At 35.0% G+C, this 23420-nt stretch overlaps 1 protein-coding gene across 2 annotated transcripts in view; it reads right to left on the reverse strand.

The window, feature by feature from the left end:
- Positions 1 to 181: 181 nt before the first annotated feature.
- The window catches only part of GCSAML (germinal center associated signaling and motility like), a 48977-nt gene continuing 25738 nt past the window's right edge, over positions 182 to 23420 (reverse strand). For both annotated transcript variants that reach the window (XM_041759811.1, XM_041759812.1), the window contains 3 exons: positions 14910 to 14959; positions 1961 to 1989; positions 182 to 711 (listed from right to left, as the gene is read on the reverse strand). In XM_041759811.1, the coding sequence (XP_041615745.1) occupies positions 469 to 711; positions 1961 to 1989; positions 14910 to 14959 (322 nt within the window). In that variant the 3' untranslated portion in view covers positions 182 to 468. The remainder of the gene's footprint in view (positions 712 to 1960; positions 1990 to 14909; positions 14960 to 23420) is intronic.

Consider the following 23420-nt stretch of genomic DNA (forward strand, 5'->3'; position numbering starts at 1 on the left):
CTCTCAGAAAGGTCAGTGTCAAAACCTATTGATTCTTAGAACTCTTACCACAGTTTACAGAAAAGAATTTCTAATACATGAAAAAATCAAAATTTAAATAAAAATCAGGTTAGCAAAGGGTCTGATCACTGGTATTATATTTTAAAAGTTTATTGAGTAGAATTACACCTCAAAAGTGAAATAGATAATTATGAGTGGAAATTCTTGGCATTTGAAATTTGAAGAACAGTGCTGGAATTGGATATTAGGTCATATATCTATGGATGTCCATTGTCCTAAGAAGTTTCCACTGTCTCCATGTCCCCAAACTTACAAACAGAAAGCTGTAGGATGCTCCATACCTTTAGGTCAATTTATATGGCTTAACCCAAACCACAGAGTTGTCATGTTTCACAGATGCAGAAACCCTCCCCTGGAGGTCACTATTCATTAATCTTTGTTAGTGTAAGATGATGAAGCATGAGATTTCTAGCGGGGAAGCACGAGTTCATAATCATGCTCAAGGCTACAGGAAGAAGGCCTAGTGACACAAGTCATCTTGATGAGGGCATATTCTGTTTCTGGTGCATCTCTATATGTCCTCACTCTCTTTGTGGTGGAGTCAATATTCTCATATCCATCATCATTGGAGCTCAGGGAGGGCCTCCGACAGGGTCTGTGACTAATGACAGAGTAGCACAGTTCCTCAGAACCACTGCCATTCTCATTTTCCTGCCAAGCACAAGAATAATAATAACAATAATAAATCAAGGATCCAGGACCATTAATCAAATTTGAGTTTAGTGACTGCCCCTCCTTTCTTCTTGTCTTATGGTTATCTTTTTTTTTTTTTTTTTTTTTTTTTGGTTATCTTAACGCATCAGGTATCCAAAGCACTTTCTCAAAAGGGCTTCAGAAATATCTTATAGACTTCATTTCAGCAAAATGTACTGTGCTCCAAGCTATTTTTCATTATGTTTTTGTTTCACTTCAAATAACAAAAGAGAAAGAAGGATATTATTATCATTCTGAATATCTAAAAATTGTAGTTGTATACATTGAATCACACATATTCAGACATAATATATGCAATAATCACACCTCAAGTAATTAGTTGAACTATATAAAACATCAAGTTTCATAAGACAAAGTAAAATTAAATTTTTGAGCTTAAATACATTCTCAACTGCACAGACTATGAAAGAAAAATGAAAGCATTAAGATACTATATTGTAATTAAATCAATAAAATGTGATAAAGTATTAAAAGGAATAAACATTTTATGTCTATTAATTTCCACCATATTTTTTAAAGATTTTATTTATTCACTCATGGGAGACACACACACAGAGAGAGAGAGAGAGAGAGAGAGAGGCAGAGGCACAGGCAGAGGGAGAAACACAGGCAGAGGGAGAAACAGGCTCCATGCAGGGACCCCGACACAGGACTCAATCCTGGGACTCCAGAATCATGCCTCAGGCCAAAGGCAGGCACTTAACCACTGACCCCCCCAGAGATCCCCAATTTCCACCATATTTGTAAATATAAACACTAATTCCTGGGTTTAAAGGTAACATAGAAAGCTGAAAAAAATTAATGTTTTATGATGGTCAAATTATAAGTATAAATTTATTTCATTTTATTTTCATTATAGTAGTTTTGAAAATGTATTTTAAAAATCTAAACAAAAAATAAATAAATAAATAAATTGTACATCAGCAAAACCGTAAAAAAATGAAAATTAAAATAATAAACTTCAGTAGAATTTGGGTCAACAATAAGAATTTTCCAGTCACTTAAATCAGTTAATATATTGTTTTATTTTTTAATGTTCTCTATTTCTGCATTAAAACTATAAAGGAAATTATTTATAGCATAAAATACTTTGATAGGCTTATTCAAAAATTACAAGAAAGACAGCTACCCTTAAATAGTCATCTGTAGTTTAACATTTATCACACAAATTAATATTTTTTATTACCTGATTAGAAGTGGGTGAAACTCCTTTACCTGAAGGATTAAAAAAAAAGTAACTAAGATATTTGACTATCACAAGTTGGAGGAAAAAGTTAAAAGGATAAAATACAGTGATAAAACTGGAAAGAAGTCCACCATCTAAGCATGTAACATTATATCATTATTATTAAGGTTCTCAAGTTGAATGACAATATCAGGAAAGAATATATGTCAGTATATGTGAATATATGTAAAAGAATATATGTGAATATATGTTGATGAAACAGTAATACTATGCTTCTTTGTAATTTCCTAAAGTAAATTTGCTAAATAAAGGTAGATTTTGGAATTGGGTAATAAAATTTTCTTCACAAACATGCCACAACAATAAAGTGGGGCAAGTTTCAAGAAGGAACAATTATATATGAAATTTAAGATATAAATTCTATAAAGCTATCATAGAGAATCTTAATTCTTAAAGATAAAAAATCATTACAGAGAAGGATACTGAAGCAACAAGATGAACTATTTTAAATTAAGTACCAATGTATAGATTCAAGTCAATTGCATCTATGAATGCTAAAGTAATTTATATTTTTGTTGTTAATCTGAGATCCACAACTAGTATTTTTTAGAGAATTATTTATTCATTTGTTCATATCCATTTTTTAAGCTTATTTCTGTCTTTATTTCCCTTACCTCAGGGACATTTCTAGAAAGAAGTTGTTATGGGCAGTGTCAAAGAGGTTACAAAACCAAAAGGAAACCTATGAAATGGTAGAAGATATTTCCAAATGACATATTTGATAATGGGTTAGTATCTAAAATATATAAAGAACTTATAAAACTCAAAAAACAAAAAAAGAAATAATCCAATAATAATGGACAAAAGACATGAAAAGACATTTTTCCACAGAAGACATACAGATGGCTAACAGGCACATGAAAAGATGCTCAGCATCACCCATCATCAGAGAAATGCAAATCAAAACTACAACTGCTTCTCTCCAAAAGCAGTGCAATGTCCTTCAGGCCCTATTCCAGCTGAGATCTGGCCTTTACAACTCCAAGCTTTAAGCCTTGCTGATTGTAAGAACTCATGATAATTCAAGTCCTCCCATTTTTCTAGCCAATGACATTGGGAAAGCATTCTACTTGTGTGTTCCTCTGTGTGCTCCTCTGTCTCCCTTCTCTGTATCCATGGCTTCCTCCCTTCCATGGTACCCATGATCCATTTCTCCCCTAAACCACATATCTGCACTTTCTACGTTATTCAATGTGGTCTCTTCTTTCCCTTAAGTTGTTGAGTTTGTTCAGTCAGTCTTCAGGTCTATTTCTAGGGTATTTAGGATAATTTGCTTGTTATCTAGTCATGTTCGTGGAATGAGACAAGCCTAGGATCCCTCTTACTCCATGGCCATCTTCCTGCTCCCCACAACTAGTATTTTTTTAATTAACAAACTAGAATGAAGGAGGTCAAAGAACACTAAATATGGCAAAAATTCCAATTTATAAGAGGAATATTAAGTAATTCTGAAATTTACAACTTAATAAGTTTGATAGTGACCCTTAGCAAAATACTAGTTTATACTAAGTAAATTTAACAGATTCTGCAAAACTACAATATGTTAATAACTTTTCATAGCTCATTGTTTTTCATAAATTGAAGTCATGTTCAATGCACTCATTTCATGTATGGGATTTTATTTATTTACTTATTTATAAATCATTCATATATAATAATATAATTATATATGAACTGAGGGGATTATATATGAATGGAGGGAATTATATATAAACTGAGGAATTGCATAGCTTGAATAAATTCAATCACAGCATTAAATATAATTTGAAAAGCCAATTATCCATATAAAGAGCATGAGAAAATTAGACTACTGGGTGAAACAATTGTCACTATTGGTGCTAAAGTTGTTAAAATTCTTAGTAACAAACATACTTAGTCTCAGTTCAAAAACTTGGAACATCCCATGACTATATTAAAGACCAGTTGAATTAATATTTAGAGTAGATTTATTGTTGAATGTTAGGGGATTGATTAGAGAAAAATATATACATTTTGTTAAAATCAGAATGAAAATATTAGAGAAAATTTATGATGACTATGATTACCCTGAATCCCAACTGCCAACAAACATTTTGTCAGATGAGGCACTCCTTTTGTTCCTGAATAATGAAACTCGTCCTACTTTGAAAACCCTGAAGAAGTTATCTTGCACAGAAAACCCAAAGACTATGCCTTACCAATGGCACTTCAATATATTCAGACTCGAAATGAAAATCAGACCCACCATGCTCTTGAAATGAGGTAGATTGTAACAGAAAAGTATTCCCTAATAAAACACCAAATTGAGCTAACAAAAGTGTTAATTTAGCATCATGGTGCTGTTATTGAATGAACTCTGTAAGTTCTAGATTATGAAGGGAAGCATATATATTCTATAGTACTGAATGAATGTCTTCATATCAGTGCACTTACCAGATATGGACTTAATATTGCACTCACAGATTTAAAAGCACTTCCAATCATTAATTGGAGTGGCTGCCTAGAAGTTGATCTCAGTAATGGCAACCCACATAAAATAGAATCAGTGTTTCAGGGTTTTTTAAGTGTCCTATTGCTGCTATAACCAATTATCACAATGTGATGGCTTAAAACAATATGTGTTAATTATCTTAAAATACTGGAGATCAAAATTAACAAAATTAGCCTCATAGGGCTAAAATCAAGGAATTGATAAGGCTGAACACCTTTCTGCAGAATCTAGGGGAGCTACATTTTCCCTTCTTTTCACTTTTAGAAGCTGCCCTCATTCTTTGGATCATGGCTTCCTCCTTTTTCAACCATAGACATAAAACCAGCAATGGCTGTTCAAATTTTATTCCTGATGCATTATTTTGGCACTATTTCTCCTGTTCCTCTCCATCACCTTCTAAAGATTTTTGTGTTTACTCTGGCCTCAGCTGTATAAACTAGATGAAAATATAACACCATATATGTAAAATGTGGAGAGGAGAGAAATAAAGAATATTCAAACTTAAATGATCTTCAACTTAATATGACTCCTGTATGCAGAAGATGTTTTTTTTTTTAGAAGATGTTTTATATAAACTTGATGTTAACCAAAAATCAAAAACCACTGTAAAGAAATGCAAAGAATAAGGAGAAAGAAATTTAAATGTAACACCAAAGAAAACCAGCAAACCAGGAGAGAAGAATGGATCAAATAAATATTCAGAAACAACCACAAAATAAGTAATAAAATAGCAATGATCTATTTCTTTCAATAATTATCTTGAATGTAAATGAACTAAATGTCCCAATCAAAAGACAAAGGGTGGCCAAAAGGCTTTTTAAAAAACCCAAAACCCATCTATATGCTGCCTACAGGATACTCAGTTTAGACCTAAAGCCACCTGAAGATTGGAAGAGGGGATGGAGAAACATTCATCATTCATCATTTATCATGTAATGGATATCAAAAGAAAGCTGGATAGCAATACGCTCATTGCACAAAATAGACTTTAGGATGCTTTAAAAAGAGAAAAAGAAAGACACTATATAATGTAAAGGGGACAATCCAACAAGAAGATCTAACAATTATAAATATTAATGCACCCAGCATAGGAGCTCCCAAATCCACAAAACAGTTAATAATAAACATAAAGAAATAAATTGATAATAATAAGAGGAGATTTTCACACCCCACTCACAGCAAGGATAGAGCATATAAGCAGGAAATGAACAAGGAAACAATGGCTTTGAATGGCACATTGAAACAGATGGACTTAACAGATATATTCAGAACATTTCATCCTAAAACAGCAGAATAAACATTCCTCTCAAGTGTACATAGGACGTTCTCCAGGATAATTTGCATAATAAGCTAGAAAACAAATCTCAACAAATTTTTAAAAATCGAAATCATACCATGCAACTTTTCTGACTATAACGCTATGAAACTAGAAGTCAACCACAAGAAAAAATCTGGAAAGGAGCAGCTGGGTGGCTCAGTGGTTGAGCGTCTGCCTTTGGCTCAGGGCGTGATCCTGGGGTCCTGGAATCAAGACCGGCATTGGGTTCCCCGTAGGGATCCTGCTTCTCCCTCTGCCCACATCTCTGCCTCTCTCTGTCATAAATAAATAAATAAAATCTTTTAAAAAAGAAAAATCTGGAAAGAGCACACATACATAGAGGTTATATGAAATTAAAAAGTACATGGAAACAAGTGAAAAAGAAAACACGACAGTCCAAAGCCTTTGGGATGCAGCAAAAGCGGTTATAAGAGGGAAGTATAGAGCAATACAGACCTACTTCAAGAAGCAAGAAAAATCTCAAATAAACTGCCTATCCTTACACCTAAAGGAACTAGAAAGGGCACAACAAATGAAGCCTAAAGTCAAAAGAAGAAAGGAAATAATAAATATTTGAGCAGAAATAAATGATATAGAAAAAACAACAGGAACAACAATAGAGAACAGATCAATGAAACCGGGAGCTGGTTCTTTGAAAATATTAATAAAATTGATAAACCTCTAGCCAGACTTCTCAGAAGAAAAAAGAAGAGACTCAAATAAACAAAATCACAAATGAGAAAGAAAAAATAACAGAAGCCACATAAATACAAAAACTATGAGAATATTATGAAAAATGATATGCCAACAAATTGGGCAACCTAGAAAAAATGGAAAAATTCCTAGAAACATATACATTACCAAAATTGAAACAGAAAGAGTAAATTTGAACAGCCCAACTATCAGCAAAGAAATTGAATCAATAATCAAAAATCGCCCACTAAACAAAATCCAGGACCAGAGAGCTTCACAGGCAAATTCTACCAAACATTCCAAGAAGAATTAATACTTTCTTAAACTCTTCCAAAAACAGAAAAGGAAGGAAAACTTCCAAATTCATTCAATCAGGACAGCATTACTCTGATACCAAAACTGGATAAAGACTCCAATAAAAAAGAGAAATACAGGCCAATATCCCTGGTAAGCATGGATACAAAAACCCAAACAAAATATGATCAAAAAAATTCAACAAAACATTTTTAAAAATCATTTACCATGATCAAGTGGTATTTGTTCCTGGGTTGCAAAGGTAGTTCACTATTTGCAAACCAATCAACATAATTCATCAAATCAATAAAAGAAAGGATAAGAAGCATATAATCATTTCAACAGATCCATAAAAACCATTTGACAAAGTACAGCATCCATTCATGATAAAAACCCTTAACAAAATATCTTTAGAAAAGACACACCTCAACATAATAAAGGTCTTATAGAAAACAACAACAACAACAAAACCAGAGGGTAAAAACTGAGAGCTTTTCCCTTAAGGTCAGTAAGAAGACAAGGATGTCCACTGTCATCTCTTCTATTCAATATGGTACTAGAAGTCCTAGCTGCTGTAATCAGACAAAAAGAAATAAAAGGAATGCAAATCAATGAAGAAGTCAAAATTTCATATTTGCAAATAACACGATACTCTACATAGAAAACCTGACTCATCCAAAAACCTGCTAGAACTGATGAACAAATTCATTAAGTTACAAAATACAAAATCAATGTGCATAAATCAGTTGAATTTCTAAAAATTAATAATGAAGCATCAGAAAGAGAAATTAAGGAATCAATCCCATTTACAATTGCACCAAAAATAAGATACCTAGGAATACCTGTCCAAAGAGGTAAAAGATCTGTACTCTGAAAAATACAAAACACTGATGAAAGAAATTGAAGAGAACACAAAGATGGAAAGATATCCCATCCTCATGAATTAGAAAAACAAATAGTGGGACGCCTGGGTGGCTCAGCAGTTAAAGCATCTGCCTTTGGCCCAGAATGTGATCCTGGATCCCAGGATTGAGTCCCACATCAGGCTGCCTGCATGGGGCCTGCTTCTCGCTCTGCCTGTGTCTCTGCTTCTCTCTCTGTGTGTCTCTCATGAATAAATAAATAAAATCTTTTTTAAACAGAACAAATATTGTTAAAATATCTATACTACCCAAAGCAATCTACCCAATTAATGCAATCTCTATCAAAATAACAACAGCATTTTTCATAGAACTAGTATAGACAATTTTAATTTGTATCAAAACACAAAGACCCTGAACTGCCAAAGCAGTCTTGAAACAGAAAAGCAAAGCTAGAGGCATCACAGTTTCAGACTTCAAGTTATATCACAGGGCTTTAGTGATCCAAACAGTATCATACGGGAAATATATATATATATATATATATATATATATATATATAAACATAATATATATATTTGTCTATATTTTTATTTATATATTTTATATATGAATATATATAAATATATATTATATATATATGATTTCACTCATATGTGAAATTTTAGAAATAAGACACATAAACAAGGCAGGAAAAAAAACAGAATATCAAACCAGAAAACAGATTCTTAACAATAGAGAACAAACTGATAATTACTGCAGGGGAGTGGGTGAGGGGATGGTTTGAATAGGTCATGGGTATTAAGGAGGGCACTTATAGTGAGGAGCACTGAATGTTCTGTGTAAGTGATGAATCACTAAATCCTACACCTAAAACTAATATCACACTGTATGTTAACTAACCATAATTTAAATTAACACTTGAGGGAAAAAAATGATAGGTCTTACATCCCTCCTCCCCACCACTAAAACAAGATATGGTATATAGGTGATGTATGGAATTGGTGAATCACTGTATCATAAACCAAAAGCTAATATTACACTTTAGAAAACAGGAAAATATTGACAGATTTGGGAGTATACACATATTAAAACGAATATATCTTTTTTTAATGTCAATTTTATTTATTTATTTATTTTTATAATAAATTTATTTTTTATTGGTGTTCAATTTGCCAACATACAGAATAACACCCAGTGCTCATCCCATCAAGTGCCCCCCTCATTGCCCGTCACCCATTCATTCCCACCCACTGCCCTCCTCCCTTCCACCACCCCTAGTTTGTTTCCCAGTGTTAGGAGTCTTCATGTTCTGTCTCCCTTTCTGATATTTCCTACCCATTTCTTCTCCCTTCCCTTCTATTCCTTTTCACTATTATTTATATTCCCCAAATGAATGAGAACATATAATGTTTGTCCTTCTCCGATTGACTTACTTCACTCAGCATAATACCCTCCAGTTCCATCCACGTTGAAGCAAATGGTGGGTATTTGTCGTTTCTAATGGCTGAGTAATATTCCATTGTATACATAAAGCACTTCTTCTTTATCCATCATCTTTCGATGGACACCGAGGCTCCTTCCACAGTTTGGCTATTGTGGACATTGCTGCTATAAACATCGGGGTGCAGGTGTCCTGGCGTTTCATTGCATTTGAATCTTTGGGGTAAATCCCCAGCAGTGCAATTGCTGGGTCGTAGGGCAGGTCTATTTTTAACTCTTTGAGGAACCTCCACACAGTTTTCCAGAGTGGCTGCACCAGTTCACATTCCCACCAACAGTGTAAGAGGGTTCCCTTTTCTCTGCATCCTCTCCAACATTTGTGGTTTCCTGCCTTGTTAATTTTCCCCATTCTCACTGGTGTGAGGTGGTATCTCATTGTGGTTTTGATTTGTATTTCCCTGATGGCAAGTGATGCGGAGCATCTTCTAATGTGCGTGTTGGCCATGTCTATGTCTTCCTCTGTGAGATTTCTCTTCATGTCTTTTGCCCATTTCATGATTGGATTGTTTGTTTCTTTGGTGTTGAGTTTAATAAGTTCTTTATAGATCTTGGAAACTAGCCCTTTATCTGATACGTCATTTGCAAATATCTTCTCCCATTCTTAGGTTGTCCTTTAGTTTTGTTGACTGTATCCTTTGCTGTGTAAAAGCTTCTTATCTTGATGAAGTCCCAATAGTTCATTTTTGCTTTTGTTTCTTTTGTCTTAGTGGGTGTATCTTGCAAGAAGTTACTGTGGCCGAGTTCAAAAAGGGTGTTGCCTGTGTTCTCCTCTAGGATTTTGATGGACTCTTGTCTCACATTTAGATCTTTCATCCATTTTGAGTTTATCTTTGTGTATGGTGAAAGAGAGTGGTCCAGTTTCATTCTTCTGCATGTGGATGTCCACTTTTCCCAGCACCATTTATTGAAGAGACTGTCTTTCTTCCAGTGGATAGATTTTCCTCCTTTATCGAATATTAGTTGACCATAAAGTTTAGGGTCCACTTCTGGATTCTCTATTCTGTTCCATTGATCTATGTGTCTGTTTTTGTGCCAGGACCACACTGTCTTCATGACCCCGGCTTTGTAGTACAACCTGAAATCTGGCATTGTGATGCCCCCAGCTATGGTTTTCTTTTATAAAATTCCCCTGGCTATTCGGGGTCTTTTCTGATTCCACACAAATCTGAAAATAATTTGTTCTAACTCTCTGAAGAAAGTCCATGGTATTTTGATAGGGATTGCATTAAATGTAAATACCATAATTTTAAAAGTAGACTCATTTTCTTAGAATGGAGAGGACGATGATAAAAGGAGAACAGAGATATGAATAAAAAATAAAGACAAGGTGATTCTGAAAAGAAAATATTTAGATTTTATGTTACATAGATTTATTTTTTAAGCTATCTGTTTGCTTTGGCAAATTCAAATTGGATTAACTCCAAAGTGAATTTAATCATTTGGGCAGAAAATGGTAATAGTGGCTGAAAAAAATCATATTTAATGAATAAATAGTCCCAAAAAATGATATTGTTTCTAATTAGAAAAGCTTGGTTTTACTGAGATTTATATCATAGTCCAAAAGATTGATCTTATTTTTCACCTTCTGAAAATACCTTCAACCCCATCCTCCCCTCTCTCACAACCTTTCACAGGAAGAATAACACATAAGCAAAATATGTGAAAATATATTCAGAGAGGCAAGCCTCAGAAACAGCAGTCAGGAAAGGAAGCAAGTAGGAAAGTCTATTCTCGCCAGATTTTAGCCTCCTGGTGAAACAGGTATGTGGAGTGGTGATAGGTGGGAATGTGATTTGTAAAAGTTCCCCTTAATAAGACCCAATGCTGTAGCAGTTCATCAAGTGTCATTTAGTATGCAGGTTTGTATTTCAGGGAATGTAATTTATCTGCCTGAATCCATGTAATAATGCAGTATGATTCCAAGGAATATTAATTTAAATCAAGATAAACAAGTTCACTGTACATTGCACTCAAAAATGATGTATATTCAACAATAACATCTCAAGAATTTGGGTATAATGTATATCTCAAACATTTTACTAATAGAAGAAGGCATTACATTCTCAAAAAAAAAAAAAAACAGTTGGGAAAGCACCCACACTCGCAGATGCAGAAACAATGTTAGGAATGAGCAAGAAGGAACCACTATAGATCCTAGAAACATTAAATACATAGAAGTATATACATAATAATTTTAAGTTTCAAGACTTTAAAACATTAATTGAAAAGAACAAATGTAATAAGAAATGAAACTCATAAAGCTGCAAGAAAATGGTAATAGTCTGTACCTACAGACAGGTTTTCATCTGCACATTAAAAATTTTCTTTATAAATGTCTTCTACCCTAGATAGCTTCACCAGAAAATTATTTCAAAGATTATAAGAAGAAAAATTCATCAGTCACCAATTCTTTATGAAGTAGGAAAAATCCAAGGCTGTATGACTGAAGGGCACCCACACCTTAGGTGTCCCCAAAAAAGGGCATGTCAGGGAGCAGAAAGGTGGCCGTGACCTAGGACATGAACAGTAGGGCATAGAGGCCAGAGAAATGAAGAAATGAACAGTTTTAGGATGTAGATTTTGACCAATATTCGTAAGTGCTAGTGATAGGGTAGTTTAAATTAAGATTGGCAATTGTCTGTTAGAGTCTGTAGTTACTTTTTGGCAGAGGCACTTCACTTTTTTTTTTTTTTAACAAAACCTAGAGTTAGAAATGTATTTTCTGCCATGCTTTAGTACAATCATATACATATACATACAATCAATATGATTGTCTCCTATGACAATTTTATGTCTAACACTATGATGTTTTTAAAATATATTATTCTACTTATGGCTGTGATGATGTTTGGTGAAATACATTTATTTCATGGGCCATGAAATAAGCTCAATGAAGCAGTAGTTCCAGAAGCAAGCAGAGGTGATTAAGAAATGCAAAGTTCCAAATAATGAGGCTAAAAATGATATCAATACACTTGGCTGTAAGTTGAGGCAGAAGGGATAAAAAATGAGTTTCTTTCAGATATGTCTGTCCCCAGGGACAAACATTGCTGTTCATAATTGTTCATTCTGAGTAGTTACATGATTACTACATATGGTTACTATGCCAAAAAATGAGTACTAGATCAAAAGAAGAAAAGAAAAAAAGAAGAGAAGAGAAAAAAGAAACACAACACAGCTAATTTTCAAAGTGGCTCTATTTAAAACTTCTATATAGAAATTAAAACAGCAGGATTTGGGTTAATTGCTTCCCATGGATGTTCATAAAGTGTTGCTCAAAATAAACCATACACAATAGTTTAATTTTGTTTTTTTTCTCTTTACCAAATAAGACATATCTAACATTTTTTCTATAGTGATATCAAAGAAATTACTGCCTATGTTTTCTTGCAGGAATTTTATGGTTTCTGGTCTCACATTAGCTCTTTAATTCATTTTGAGCTATGTGTATGTGTTGTAAAAAAGTCATCCAATTTCATTATTTTGCATGTTGCTGTTCAGTTTTTCAGACACCATTTCACCATTTGTTGAAGAGACTATCTTTTTCCAATTATATATTCTTGCCTCCTTTATTATAGATTAGTTGACCATATAAATGTGGGTTTATTACCAGAGTCTCTATTCTGTTCCATTGATCTATGTGTCTATTTTTGTGCCTGTGCCATACTGTTTGGATAACTATAGCTTTGTAGTACATCTTGGAATCTGATATTGTGATATTTCCAGTTGTTCTTTTACAAAAATACTTTGGCTCTTCAGGGTCTTTTGTGGTTCCATACAAATTTTAGGATTACTTGTTCTAGTTCTGTGAAAACTGTTGACACTTTGATAGGGATTGATTTGAATCCATAGATTGCTTTGGGTAGTGTGTATGTTTTAACAAATTGGTTCTTTCAATCCATAAACATGGAATATCTTTCCATTTATTTGTGTTGTCTTCAATTTAGTTTATCAATGTTTTATAGTTTTCAGGTACAGGTCTTTCACCTCCTTGGTTCAGTTTATTCTAAGGTATTTTATTCTCTTTGGTGAAATTGTAAGTGAGACTTTTTTTTCAATTTATGCTTCCTCTACCTCATTATTAACATATAAAAATGTTATAGATTTCTGGATATATTTTTTTTCTTTGCAATTTTGCTGAATTCATTTATCAGTTCTAGTAGTCTTTGATGGGGTCTTTAGGGTTTTCTATAGTATTGTGTCATCTACAAATGAAAGTTTTTCTTCTTCCTTACCAATATGGATGCCTTTCTTTTTTCTTTGATTATTATGGCTAGGAATTCCAGTATGATGTTAAATAAAAGTGGTAAGAATAAATATTGGGACTACTCCAAAATAAAAAGTTTTTGAAGAGTAAAGGTAACCATCAGCCAAACAAAAAGGAAACCTACCCAATGGGAGAAGATATTTTCAAATGATATACCTGATAAAGAGTTAATATCCAAAAATGTGTTTAGAATTTGAACAACTCAACACCGAAAAAAAAAAACAATTACAAAAATGGACAAAGGATCTGAACAGACATTTTTGCAGAAAAGACATGAGGATGGCCAACAGACATGAAAAGATGCTCAACATCACTCATCATCAGGGAAATACAAATAAAAACTACAATGAGATTATCTGTCACAATGTTTAAAATTAACACAGGAGACAACAAATGTTGGAGGGGATGTGGAGAAAGGGGAACCCTCTTGTACTATTGGTGGTAATGCAAACTGGTGCAGCCACTCTGGAGAACAGTGTGGAGGTTCCTCAAAATTTAAAAATATAACTATCCAGCAATTGCACTACTGGGTATTTACCTTCCAAAATACAAAAACATTAACTCAAATAAATATATGCACCCTGATGTTTATAGTAGCTTTGTTTACAATAACCAAATTATGGAAGCAGCCTAAGGGTCTATCAACTGATGAATGGATAAAGATAATGTAGTATGTGACACACACACACAGTGAAATATTACTTAGCAATAAAAAAGAATGAAATCTTGCCATATGTTATGACATGAATGGAATAGTATTATGCTAAGCAAAATAAGACAGAGAAAGACAAATACCATATGATTTCATTCATATGTAGAAGTTTAAGAAAGAAACACACCAAACAAACCAACGGTTCCCAGAAAGGAGTTGGGCAGGGAATGAGTGAAATAAGTGATGACATTAAGGAGTGACTTGCTGTGATGAGCACTGAGTAATGTTTTGAATTGTTGAATCACCATATTGTACACCTGCAGCTAATAAAAAACTGTATGTTAACTATACTAGAATTAAAATAAAAACTTAATAAATTCAAAATGTACAATTCACAAGGAAAAAGAAGAAATTCAGGATACCCAGGAAAGAATGGAGTATTTCTTATAGTACAAATAGCTAAGAATCTAGTTTTTCCCCCCTCTTTCTGTATTTTACATGTCATTTGATTAACACTCTCTTGAGTTATTAGATTTTTAGCAAGGTAAATAAATTATTACTACTAACAAAAATGAGTTTAAAACTTGTAAAAAAATAAAAAATTTAAGGAAATCAAAAAATAATATACAGATACTACTGTCATACAAAAAGTAATGAGATCAGTTTTGTTAGACAAAAAAAGAGAAAGAAATAAAGAAAGAAAAAGAAGGGCTAAGACATCCCTAGAAGGACCCCAAGATGTGTTTCTTATCTAGCACAGTATCAGAACTAATTTAGATGTTTAAATTTACAACTTCCCTTGTCTTAAAAATGTTATGAAGCAATGACTTACTTTTCTTATCTTGAATTTGATTTTGTCTCTCAAATGTAGTCATTTCCTGCCTATAAAGGAAAGATATAATAACATGAGACAGCCCAGTCATCTGAAGCTGAAAACATACTTGAAAGAAAGGTTTCATTATTCTTAACCTAATGTCATTGGTAGATTTACAATTCAAATATTAATTAAAATTAAAAGTCTGCTTACTCCAGCTATGTCTGAAAAACCAGGAAACATAACCATAACTGATTACACTGTTGAAGGATATGTTAATTAACCTAATAAGGGGAATTCTTTTCATAAAGTATACGTATATCACATCACCACATACACTTTAAAATTTTTTAAATTTTGCTTGTCAATTATAACTCAATAAAGCTGGGGGAAAAAACCAAAAATCTAGGAAAAGTGTGGTGCCTGGGCGGCTTAGTTGGTTAAGTATCCAACTCTTGACACCAATTCAGGTTGTGATCTCAGGGTCATGAGATTGAGCGTTGAAGTGGACTCCATCCTGGATATGCGGCCTACTTAAGATTCTCTCTCTCCCTCTCCCTTTGACCCTCCCCCTGTACATTCATTCTCTCTACAAAAAAAAATCTAGGAAAAGCATAAGAAGTAGAAAATAAAATTCCATATTTTATGAAACTTAAGGAATTTCTAGATTATCTTACCCTGTGTAATGTACCATATGTATGAAAAAAAGTTGTGAAATATAGTAATATTTGGAACATTTTATTTATTTTTAAATAATAAATCAGAAGATCACTGTAAAACCATACTTGAATATGATAGGGTGCAAAGTAATGTTACAAAGAAGTTGGTGAATGATAAATCTGACTTGCTCAGCCAGCTCTGTGGTTGAGGATCTGACCATAAAACCCAAATCTGTATAAATTCACGTTGTGGATTATCACCATCAACTACTGACTGCCTATTTTAAATAGTGAGACTGTGGCTAGCTTTTGCTTCCAGACTGGAAATCTCCCTGGATTTTCTTACCTTCCTTTATTATTATTATTTTTTATTGACCTGTGTTAAAGTTTAAACTGTGTCCACCCCCAAATAAACTCCCAGCATATTGCAATGTGACTTTATTTGGAGACCGAGCCTTTCCAGAGAAAACTGATTTAGAATGAGGTTGTGAGGTGAGCTTTCATCTAATTTGAGTGTTGAACTTATAAGAAGAGGAAATTTGGACACAGACAGGCATACGGTGAGGATGATATGAAGACAGTCACATAAGCCAAAGTGAGAGGCCTCAGAAGAGACCCACTCTGCTAATACTTTGATCTTGGACTTAGGGCTTCCAAGATTGTGAGCAAATAAATTTCTGTTATACCTCTTGGTCTGTGGTAGTTTGTTATGGCAATTAAAGCAAATCAATGCAGCCTTATATAGAAATTAGTTCAGAAAATATTAAGGGTTAATACTATACTCACCCTTATCATCTTTGTTTTCCAAAGAGGATTGCCTGTAATCCCCACACCTATTTTGACTCTTCCACCACATAAGTCTTCACACATGTTAGAAGATAAAGATTAACAAATTGCCCTCCTCTCATTTCAGAACAAATATGGACAGGAGATGACATGATAAAGACGAAACCACAAACACTTGCAACTCTCATGCAATGTTTGTTACCAAAAATACTTAGAATCAATATGAAGCAAAGAAAAAAATAAGCATTAACTCAAATAAAATAGTAGTAGATCAATTTCTCTCAGACAGTAAGAAAAATAAGGACATAGAATATCTGAAATACATAATTAATCAAGTTTCCCTAACAGATAAATTTCAACTTATGATCCTTAAAAAAAAGCCATTGGAATTTTCAAAGCCTATAGGACATAATAGACATAATACTAGTTAGCTTATACTTAGTAAATACTGGTAGCAACCAAGCATGTGCTAATGAATGAATGTTAATTTTTTAAATGTTACCTTAACAACCACTATCTAAAGTTATACTATTGGGCAGCCCCAGTGGCCCAGCGGTTTAGCACTGCCTTCAGCCCAGGCATGATCTTGGAAACCAGGGATTGAGTCCCACCTTGGGCTCCCTGCATGGAGAATGCTTCTCCCTCTGCCTGTGTCTCTGCTTCTCTCTCTCTCTCTCTCTCTCTCTCTCTCTCTCTGTGTGCCTCTCATGGATAAATGAAATAAAATCTTTAAAAAAATAAAGTTGTACTATTTTTAATTGTAAGACAATTTTTCATATGAAAAAAATCACATTGAAAGAATATCAGTCAATCGGAGAAGGACAAACATTATATGGTCTCATTCAATTGGGGAATATAAAAAATAGTGAAAGGGAATGAAGGGGAAAAGAGAAAAAATGAGTGGGAAATATCAGAAATGGAGACAGAACATGAGAGACTCCTAACTGTGGGAAAAGAACTAGGGGTGAGGGAAGGGGAGGTGGGCGAGGGGTGGGGGTGACTAGGTGACTGGCACTGAGGGGGGCACTAGATGGGATGAGCACTGGGTGTTATTCAATATGTTGGCAAATTGAACATCAATAAAAAATAAATTTATAAAATAAATGAATTGTATTAAATCTAAAATAAATAAATAAGGAATATAAGTAACTTGTTTAAAGTTGATGAACAATATATGACAAAGAACTTTGATAAAATCTGCAAGCAGAAATAACAGACACCAATAATAATGTAATAAAACCAGAATTTATTATTAAAAATATACAACACGCAGGAGGGGCTGCACGCCCCAGGAGCAGCTCGGAGGTGGCTCCGGCAGAGGAAGTGGCTCGGCAGAGGGGGCTGCGGGGCGGGAACGCGAATCCAACAGCACAGGCCCCGGGGCACAGGGCGCTGGGACACAGCCCAGGATCCGGCCTCCCCCGGGACAGGCAGAGGCCGGGAGGGCCCAGGACAGCAAGGACGCTCCTGCCCCGAGCTGAGAAGATCAGCGGCCCCACCACGGAGCCTCCAGGCCCTGTAGACTGAGAGCTCCAAGCTACTGCAAGAGCTGACTCCAGGGCTCCAGAGCTGGCCACGCCACGGCGGTTGTTCCTCCTGGGGCCTCACGGGGTAAACAACCCCCACTGAGCCCTGAACCAGGCAGGGGGCAGAACAGCTCCCCCAAGTGCTAACACCTGAAAATCAGCACAGCAGGCCTCTCCCCCATAAGACCAGCTAGACGGGCCAGTTCCAGGGGAAGTCAAGGGACTTAAAGTATACAGAATCAGAGGATATTCCCCTTGTTTTTTTGTTTGTTTTCTTTTGTTTTGTTTTTTGCTTTTTGATTTGTTTGCTTCCTCCCCTTTTTACTCTTTTTCTTTCTCTCTTTTTTTCTTCCTGTTTTATTTTCTTTTTCTTTTCTTCTTTCTCTTCTCTCTTTTCCCCCTTTTTGCAATACAACCTGTTTTTGGCCATTCTGCATTGAGCAAAATGACTAGAAGGAAAACCTCACCTCAAAAGTTAATCTTGCAAATACCAAAGATAAAGAGAATATCCTTAAAGCAGCAAGAGACAAGAAATCCCTGACTTTTATGGGGAGGAGTATAAGGGTAACAGCAGACCTCTACACAGAGACCTGGCAGGCCAGAAAAGGCTGGCAGGATATATTCAGGGTCCTAAATGAGAAGAACATGCAGCCAAGAATACTTTATCCAGCAAGGCTCTCATTCAGAATAGAAGGAGAGATAAAGAGCTTCCAAGATAGGCAGGAACAGAAAGAATATGTGACCTCCAAACCAGCTCTGCAAGAAATTTTAAGGGGGACTCTTAAAATTCCCCTTTAAGAAGAAATTCAGTGGAACAATCCACAAAAAAGAAGGACTGAATAGATATCATGATGACACTAAACTCATATCTTTCAATAGTAACTCTGAATGTGAATGGGCTTAATGACCCCTTCAAAAGGCGCAGGGTGTCAGACTGGATGAAAAAGCAGGACCCATCTATTTGTTGTCTACAAGAGACTCATTTTAGACAGAAGGACACCTACAGCCTGAAAATTAAAGGTTGGAGAACCAATTACCATTCAAATGGTCCTCAAAAGAAAGCAGGGGTAGCCATCCTTATCTCAGATAAACTAAAATTTACCCCGAAGACTGTAGTGAGAGAAGAGGGACACTATCTCATACTCAAAGGATCTATGCAAGAAGAGGACTTAACAATCCTCAATATATATGGCCGAATATGGGAGCTGCCAAACATATCAATCAATTAATAACCAAAGTTAATGCATACTTAGATAATAATACACTTATACTTGATGACTTCAATCTAGCGCTTTCTACACTCAATAGGTCTCCTAAACTCAACATCTCCAAAGAAAGGAGAGCTTTAAATGATACACTGGGCCAGATGGATTTCACAGATATCTACAGAACTTTACATCCAAACTTAACTGAATACACATTCTTCTCAACTGCACATGGAACTTTCTCCAGAATAGACCACATACTGGGTCACAAATCGTGTCTTAATTGATACCAAAAGATTGGGATTGTCCCCTGCATATTCTCAGACCATAATGCCTTGAAACTAGAACTCAATCACACAAGAAGTTTTGTGTGGATTTTGATGGAATCTGGTCTCACATTTAGATCTCTCATCCATTCTGAGTTTATCTTTGTGTATGGTGCAAGAGAGTGGTCTAGTTTCATTCTTCTGCATATGGATGTCAAATTTTCCCAGCACCATTTATTGAAGAGACTGTCTTTCTTCCAGTGGATAGTCTTTCCTCCTTTATTGAATATTAGTTGACCATAAAGTTGAAGGTCCACTTCTGGATTCTCTATTCTGTTCCATTGATCTATGTGTCTGTTATTGGGCCAGTACCACACTGTCTTGATGACCACAGCTTTGTAGTACAACCTGAAATCTGGCACTGTGATGCCCCCAGCTATGGTTTTATTTTTTAAAATTCCCCTGGCTATTCGGGGTCTTTTCTGATTCCACACAAATCTTAAAATAATTTGTTCCAACTCTCTGAAGAAAGTCCATGGTATTTTGATAGGGATTGCATTAAACGTGTAAATTGCCCTGGGTAACATTGACATATTCACAATATCAATTCTTCCAATCCATGAGCATGGAATATTTTTCCATATCTTTGTGTTTTCCTGAATTTCTTTCAGAAGTGTTTTACAGTTTTTAGGGTATAGATCCTTTACCTCTTTGGTTAGGTTTATTCCTAGGTATCTTATGTTTTTGGGTGCAATTGTAAATGGAATTGACTCCTTAATTTCTCTTTTTTCAGTCTCATTGTTAGTGTATAGAAATGCCACTGAGTTCTGGGCATTGATTTTGTATCCTGACACACTGCCAAATGGCTGTATGATTTCTAGCAATCTTGGGGTGGAGTCTTTTGGGTTTTCTAGGTACAGTATCATGTCATCGGCGAAGAGGGAGAGTTTGACTTCTTCTTTGCCAATTTGAATGCCTTTTATTTCTTTTTGGTGTCTGATTGCTGAGGCTAGGACATCTAGTACTATGTTGAATAGCAGTGGTGAGAGTGGACATCCCTGTCTTGATCCTGATCTTAGGGGATTGGCTCCCAGTATTCCCCCATTGAGAATGATATTTACTGTGGGCTCTTTGTAGATGGCTTTAAAGATGTTGAGGAATGTTCCCTCTGTTCTTACACTCTCAAGAGTTTTGATCAGGAACGGATGCTGTATTTTGTCAAATGCTTTCTCTGCATCTATTGAGAAGATCATATGGTTCTTGTTTTTTCTCTTGCTGATTTGATGAATCACATTGATTGCTTTACGAGTGTTGAACCAGCCTTGTGTCCCGGGGATAAATCCTACTTGGTCATGGTGAACAATTATCATAATGTACTGTTGTATCCTATTGGCTAGTATCTTGTTGAGAATCTCACAGAGGAAGACATAGACATGGCCAACACGCACAGGAGAAAATGCTCCACATCACTTGCCATCAGGGAAATACAAATCAAAACCACAATGAGAAACCACCTCACACCAGTGAGAATGGGGAAAATTAACAAGGCAGGAAACAACAAATGTTGGAGAGGATGCAGAGAAAAGGAAACCCCCCTGCAGTGTTGGTTGGAATGTGAACTGGTGCAGCCACTCTGGAAAACTGTGTGGAGGTTCCTCAAAGAATTAAAAAGAGACCTGCCCTACAACACAGCAATTGTACTGCTGGGGATTTACCCCAAAGATACAGATGCAGTGAAACGCCAGGACACCTGCACCCCAATGTTTATAGCAGCAATGTCCACAATAGCCAAACTGTGGAAGGAGCCTCGGTGTCCATCGAAAGATGAATGGATAAAGATGATGTGGTTTATGTATACAATGGAATATTACTCAGCCATTAGAAATGACAAATACCCACCATTTGCTTCAACGTGGATGGAACTGGAGAGTATTATGCTGAGTGAAATAAGTCAATCGGAGAAGGACAAACATTATATGTTCTTATTCATTTGGGGAATATGAATAATAGTGAAAGGGAATAGAAGGGAAGGGAGAAGAAATGGGTAGGAAATATCAGAAAGGGAGACAGAACATGAAGACTCCTTCTGGGAAATGAACTAGGGGTTATGTAAGGGGAGGAGGGAGGGGGTTGGGGGTGAATGGGTGATGGGCACTGAGGAGGGCACTTGACGGGATGAGCACTGGGTGTTATTCTGTATGTTGGCAAATTTAACACCAATAAACAATAAATTTATTATTAAAAAATAAATAAAACAAATAAAATTTTAAGAAATTAAAAAAACTTTTAAATAATATAATTGGTGACAAAACAAAAATAAATAAATAAATAAATAAATAATAAAAATATACAACAATGTTTGGCATTGAAAACAATTCAGGACCACAAAAACACAAAAAGTAAAGTAAAAAAAATATTGGGCAATAATACAACAACATCTGGGATACAGACACAATGGAATACTAATCTTTCATCAAAAGGAATGAAATTCATTTGCAACTACATGAATGGAACTAGAGCGTATTAAACAAAATAAATCAGTGGGAGAAAGACAAATACCATAAGATTTCACTCATGCAGAATTTTAGGGTCAAAACAGATGTATATAGGAGATAAGAAGGAAAAATAAAATAAGGCAAAAAAAAAAGAGAGGCAAACCATGAGACACTTAATTCTAGGGAACAAATTGAGGATTCCTGGAGAAGAGGTAGGTGGGAATTGGGTAACTGGGTGATGGGCATTAAGGAAGGCATGTGATGTGATGAGCATTGGGTGTTATATGCAACTGATGAATCACTAAATTCTACCTCTTAAACTAGTAATATAGGATATGTTACTTTAACTGAATTGAATCAAAAAAGAAAAAAATATTAGAGGAAAAGTTATATTTGTACATGCTCTCATTTTTAAAATATTTTTATTGGAGTTCAATTTGCCAACATATAGCATAACACCCAGTGCTCATCCCACCTAGTGCCTCCCTTCGTGCCCATCACCCAGTCACCCCAACCCCCCGACCACCTCCCCTTCCACCACCCCTTGTTCATTTCCCAGAGTTAGGTGTGTCTCATGGTTTGTCACCCTCACTGATATTTTCACTCATTTTCTCTCCTTCCCATTTATTCCCTTTCACTAATTTTTAAATTCCCCAAATGAATGAGACCATAAAATGTTTGTCCTTTTCCGATTGACTTATTTCACTCAGCATAATACCCTCCAGGTGCATCCATATTGAAGCAAATGGTGGGTATTTGTTGTTTCTAATGGCTGACTAATATTCCATTTATACATAGACCACGTCTTCTTTATCCATTCATCTTTTGATGGACACCAAGTCTCCTTCCACAGTTTGGCTATTGTGGACATTGCTGCTATGAACATTGGGAAGCAGGTGTCCCAGCATATCACTGCATCTGTATCATTGGGGTAATTCCCCAGCAGTGCAATTGCTGGGTCGTACATGCCCTCATTTTTAAACAAGAAAAATTGAAAAAACAAAAATTAAGTTTTGAATTCAAAGCAATTAAAACAGAAAAATGGAAAAAATCAAGGACAGCAAAAATAAGAATCTAATAAAGATAAAAGCAATGACACTGTGACATTGTGGAAAAAACACAAAGTAAAAGTCAGATTGGGGTTTCCAGGGGGTTTTGGTGAGAAAAAGGTTGATAAAAGTCTTCCATATCTTGATTGAGATGGTAGTCACATGACTACATGCTTTTCTAAATTTATCAACTTACCTAAAAAGGGTGAATTTTATTGTGCTATACTTCTGTAAACATAAATTTTAAAAAGCTAAATGACTTAAAAGAGCTCACACCATACCTTTTGTAAATATGTTTAAAATCATGAGTTAAATGATAATATTCTAATGAAAATGAAATAACCAAAATTGACTCAGGATGATGTAGATAATGTAACTTTACTCAAAGAACATCATCCTGTCAAATTAGCCAAAATGAGATTGAATTTAGTTCTAGCCCATATGTCTTATATATTTGATTTCAATTGACTCAGGTAGCCTAAACAGTTGAGATCTTCCTCATCAAATTAGTTAAATTTCTGTGAGTCCTATTCATAAAATTTG

This window comes from Vulpes lagopus, chromosome 6 (genome assembly GCF_018345385.1).
Source record: "Vulpes lagopus strain Blue_001 chromosome 6, ASM1834538v1, whole genome shotgun sequence".
Lineage (NCBI taxonomy): Eukaryota > Metazoa > Chordata > Mammalia > Carnivora > Canidae > Vulpes > Vulpes lagopus.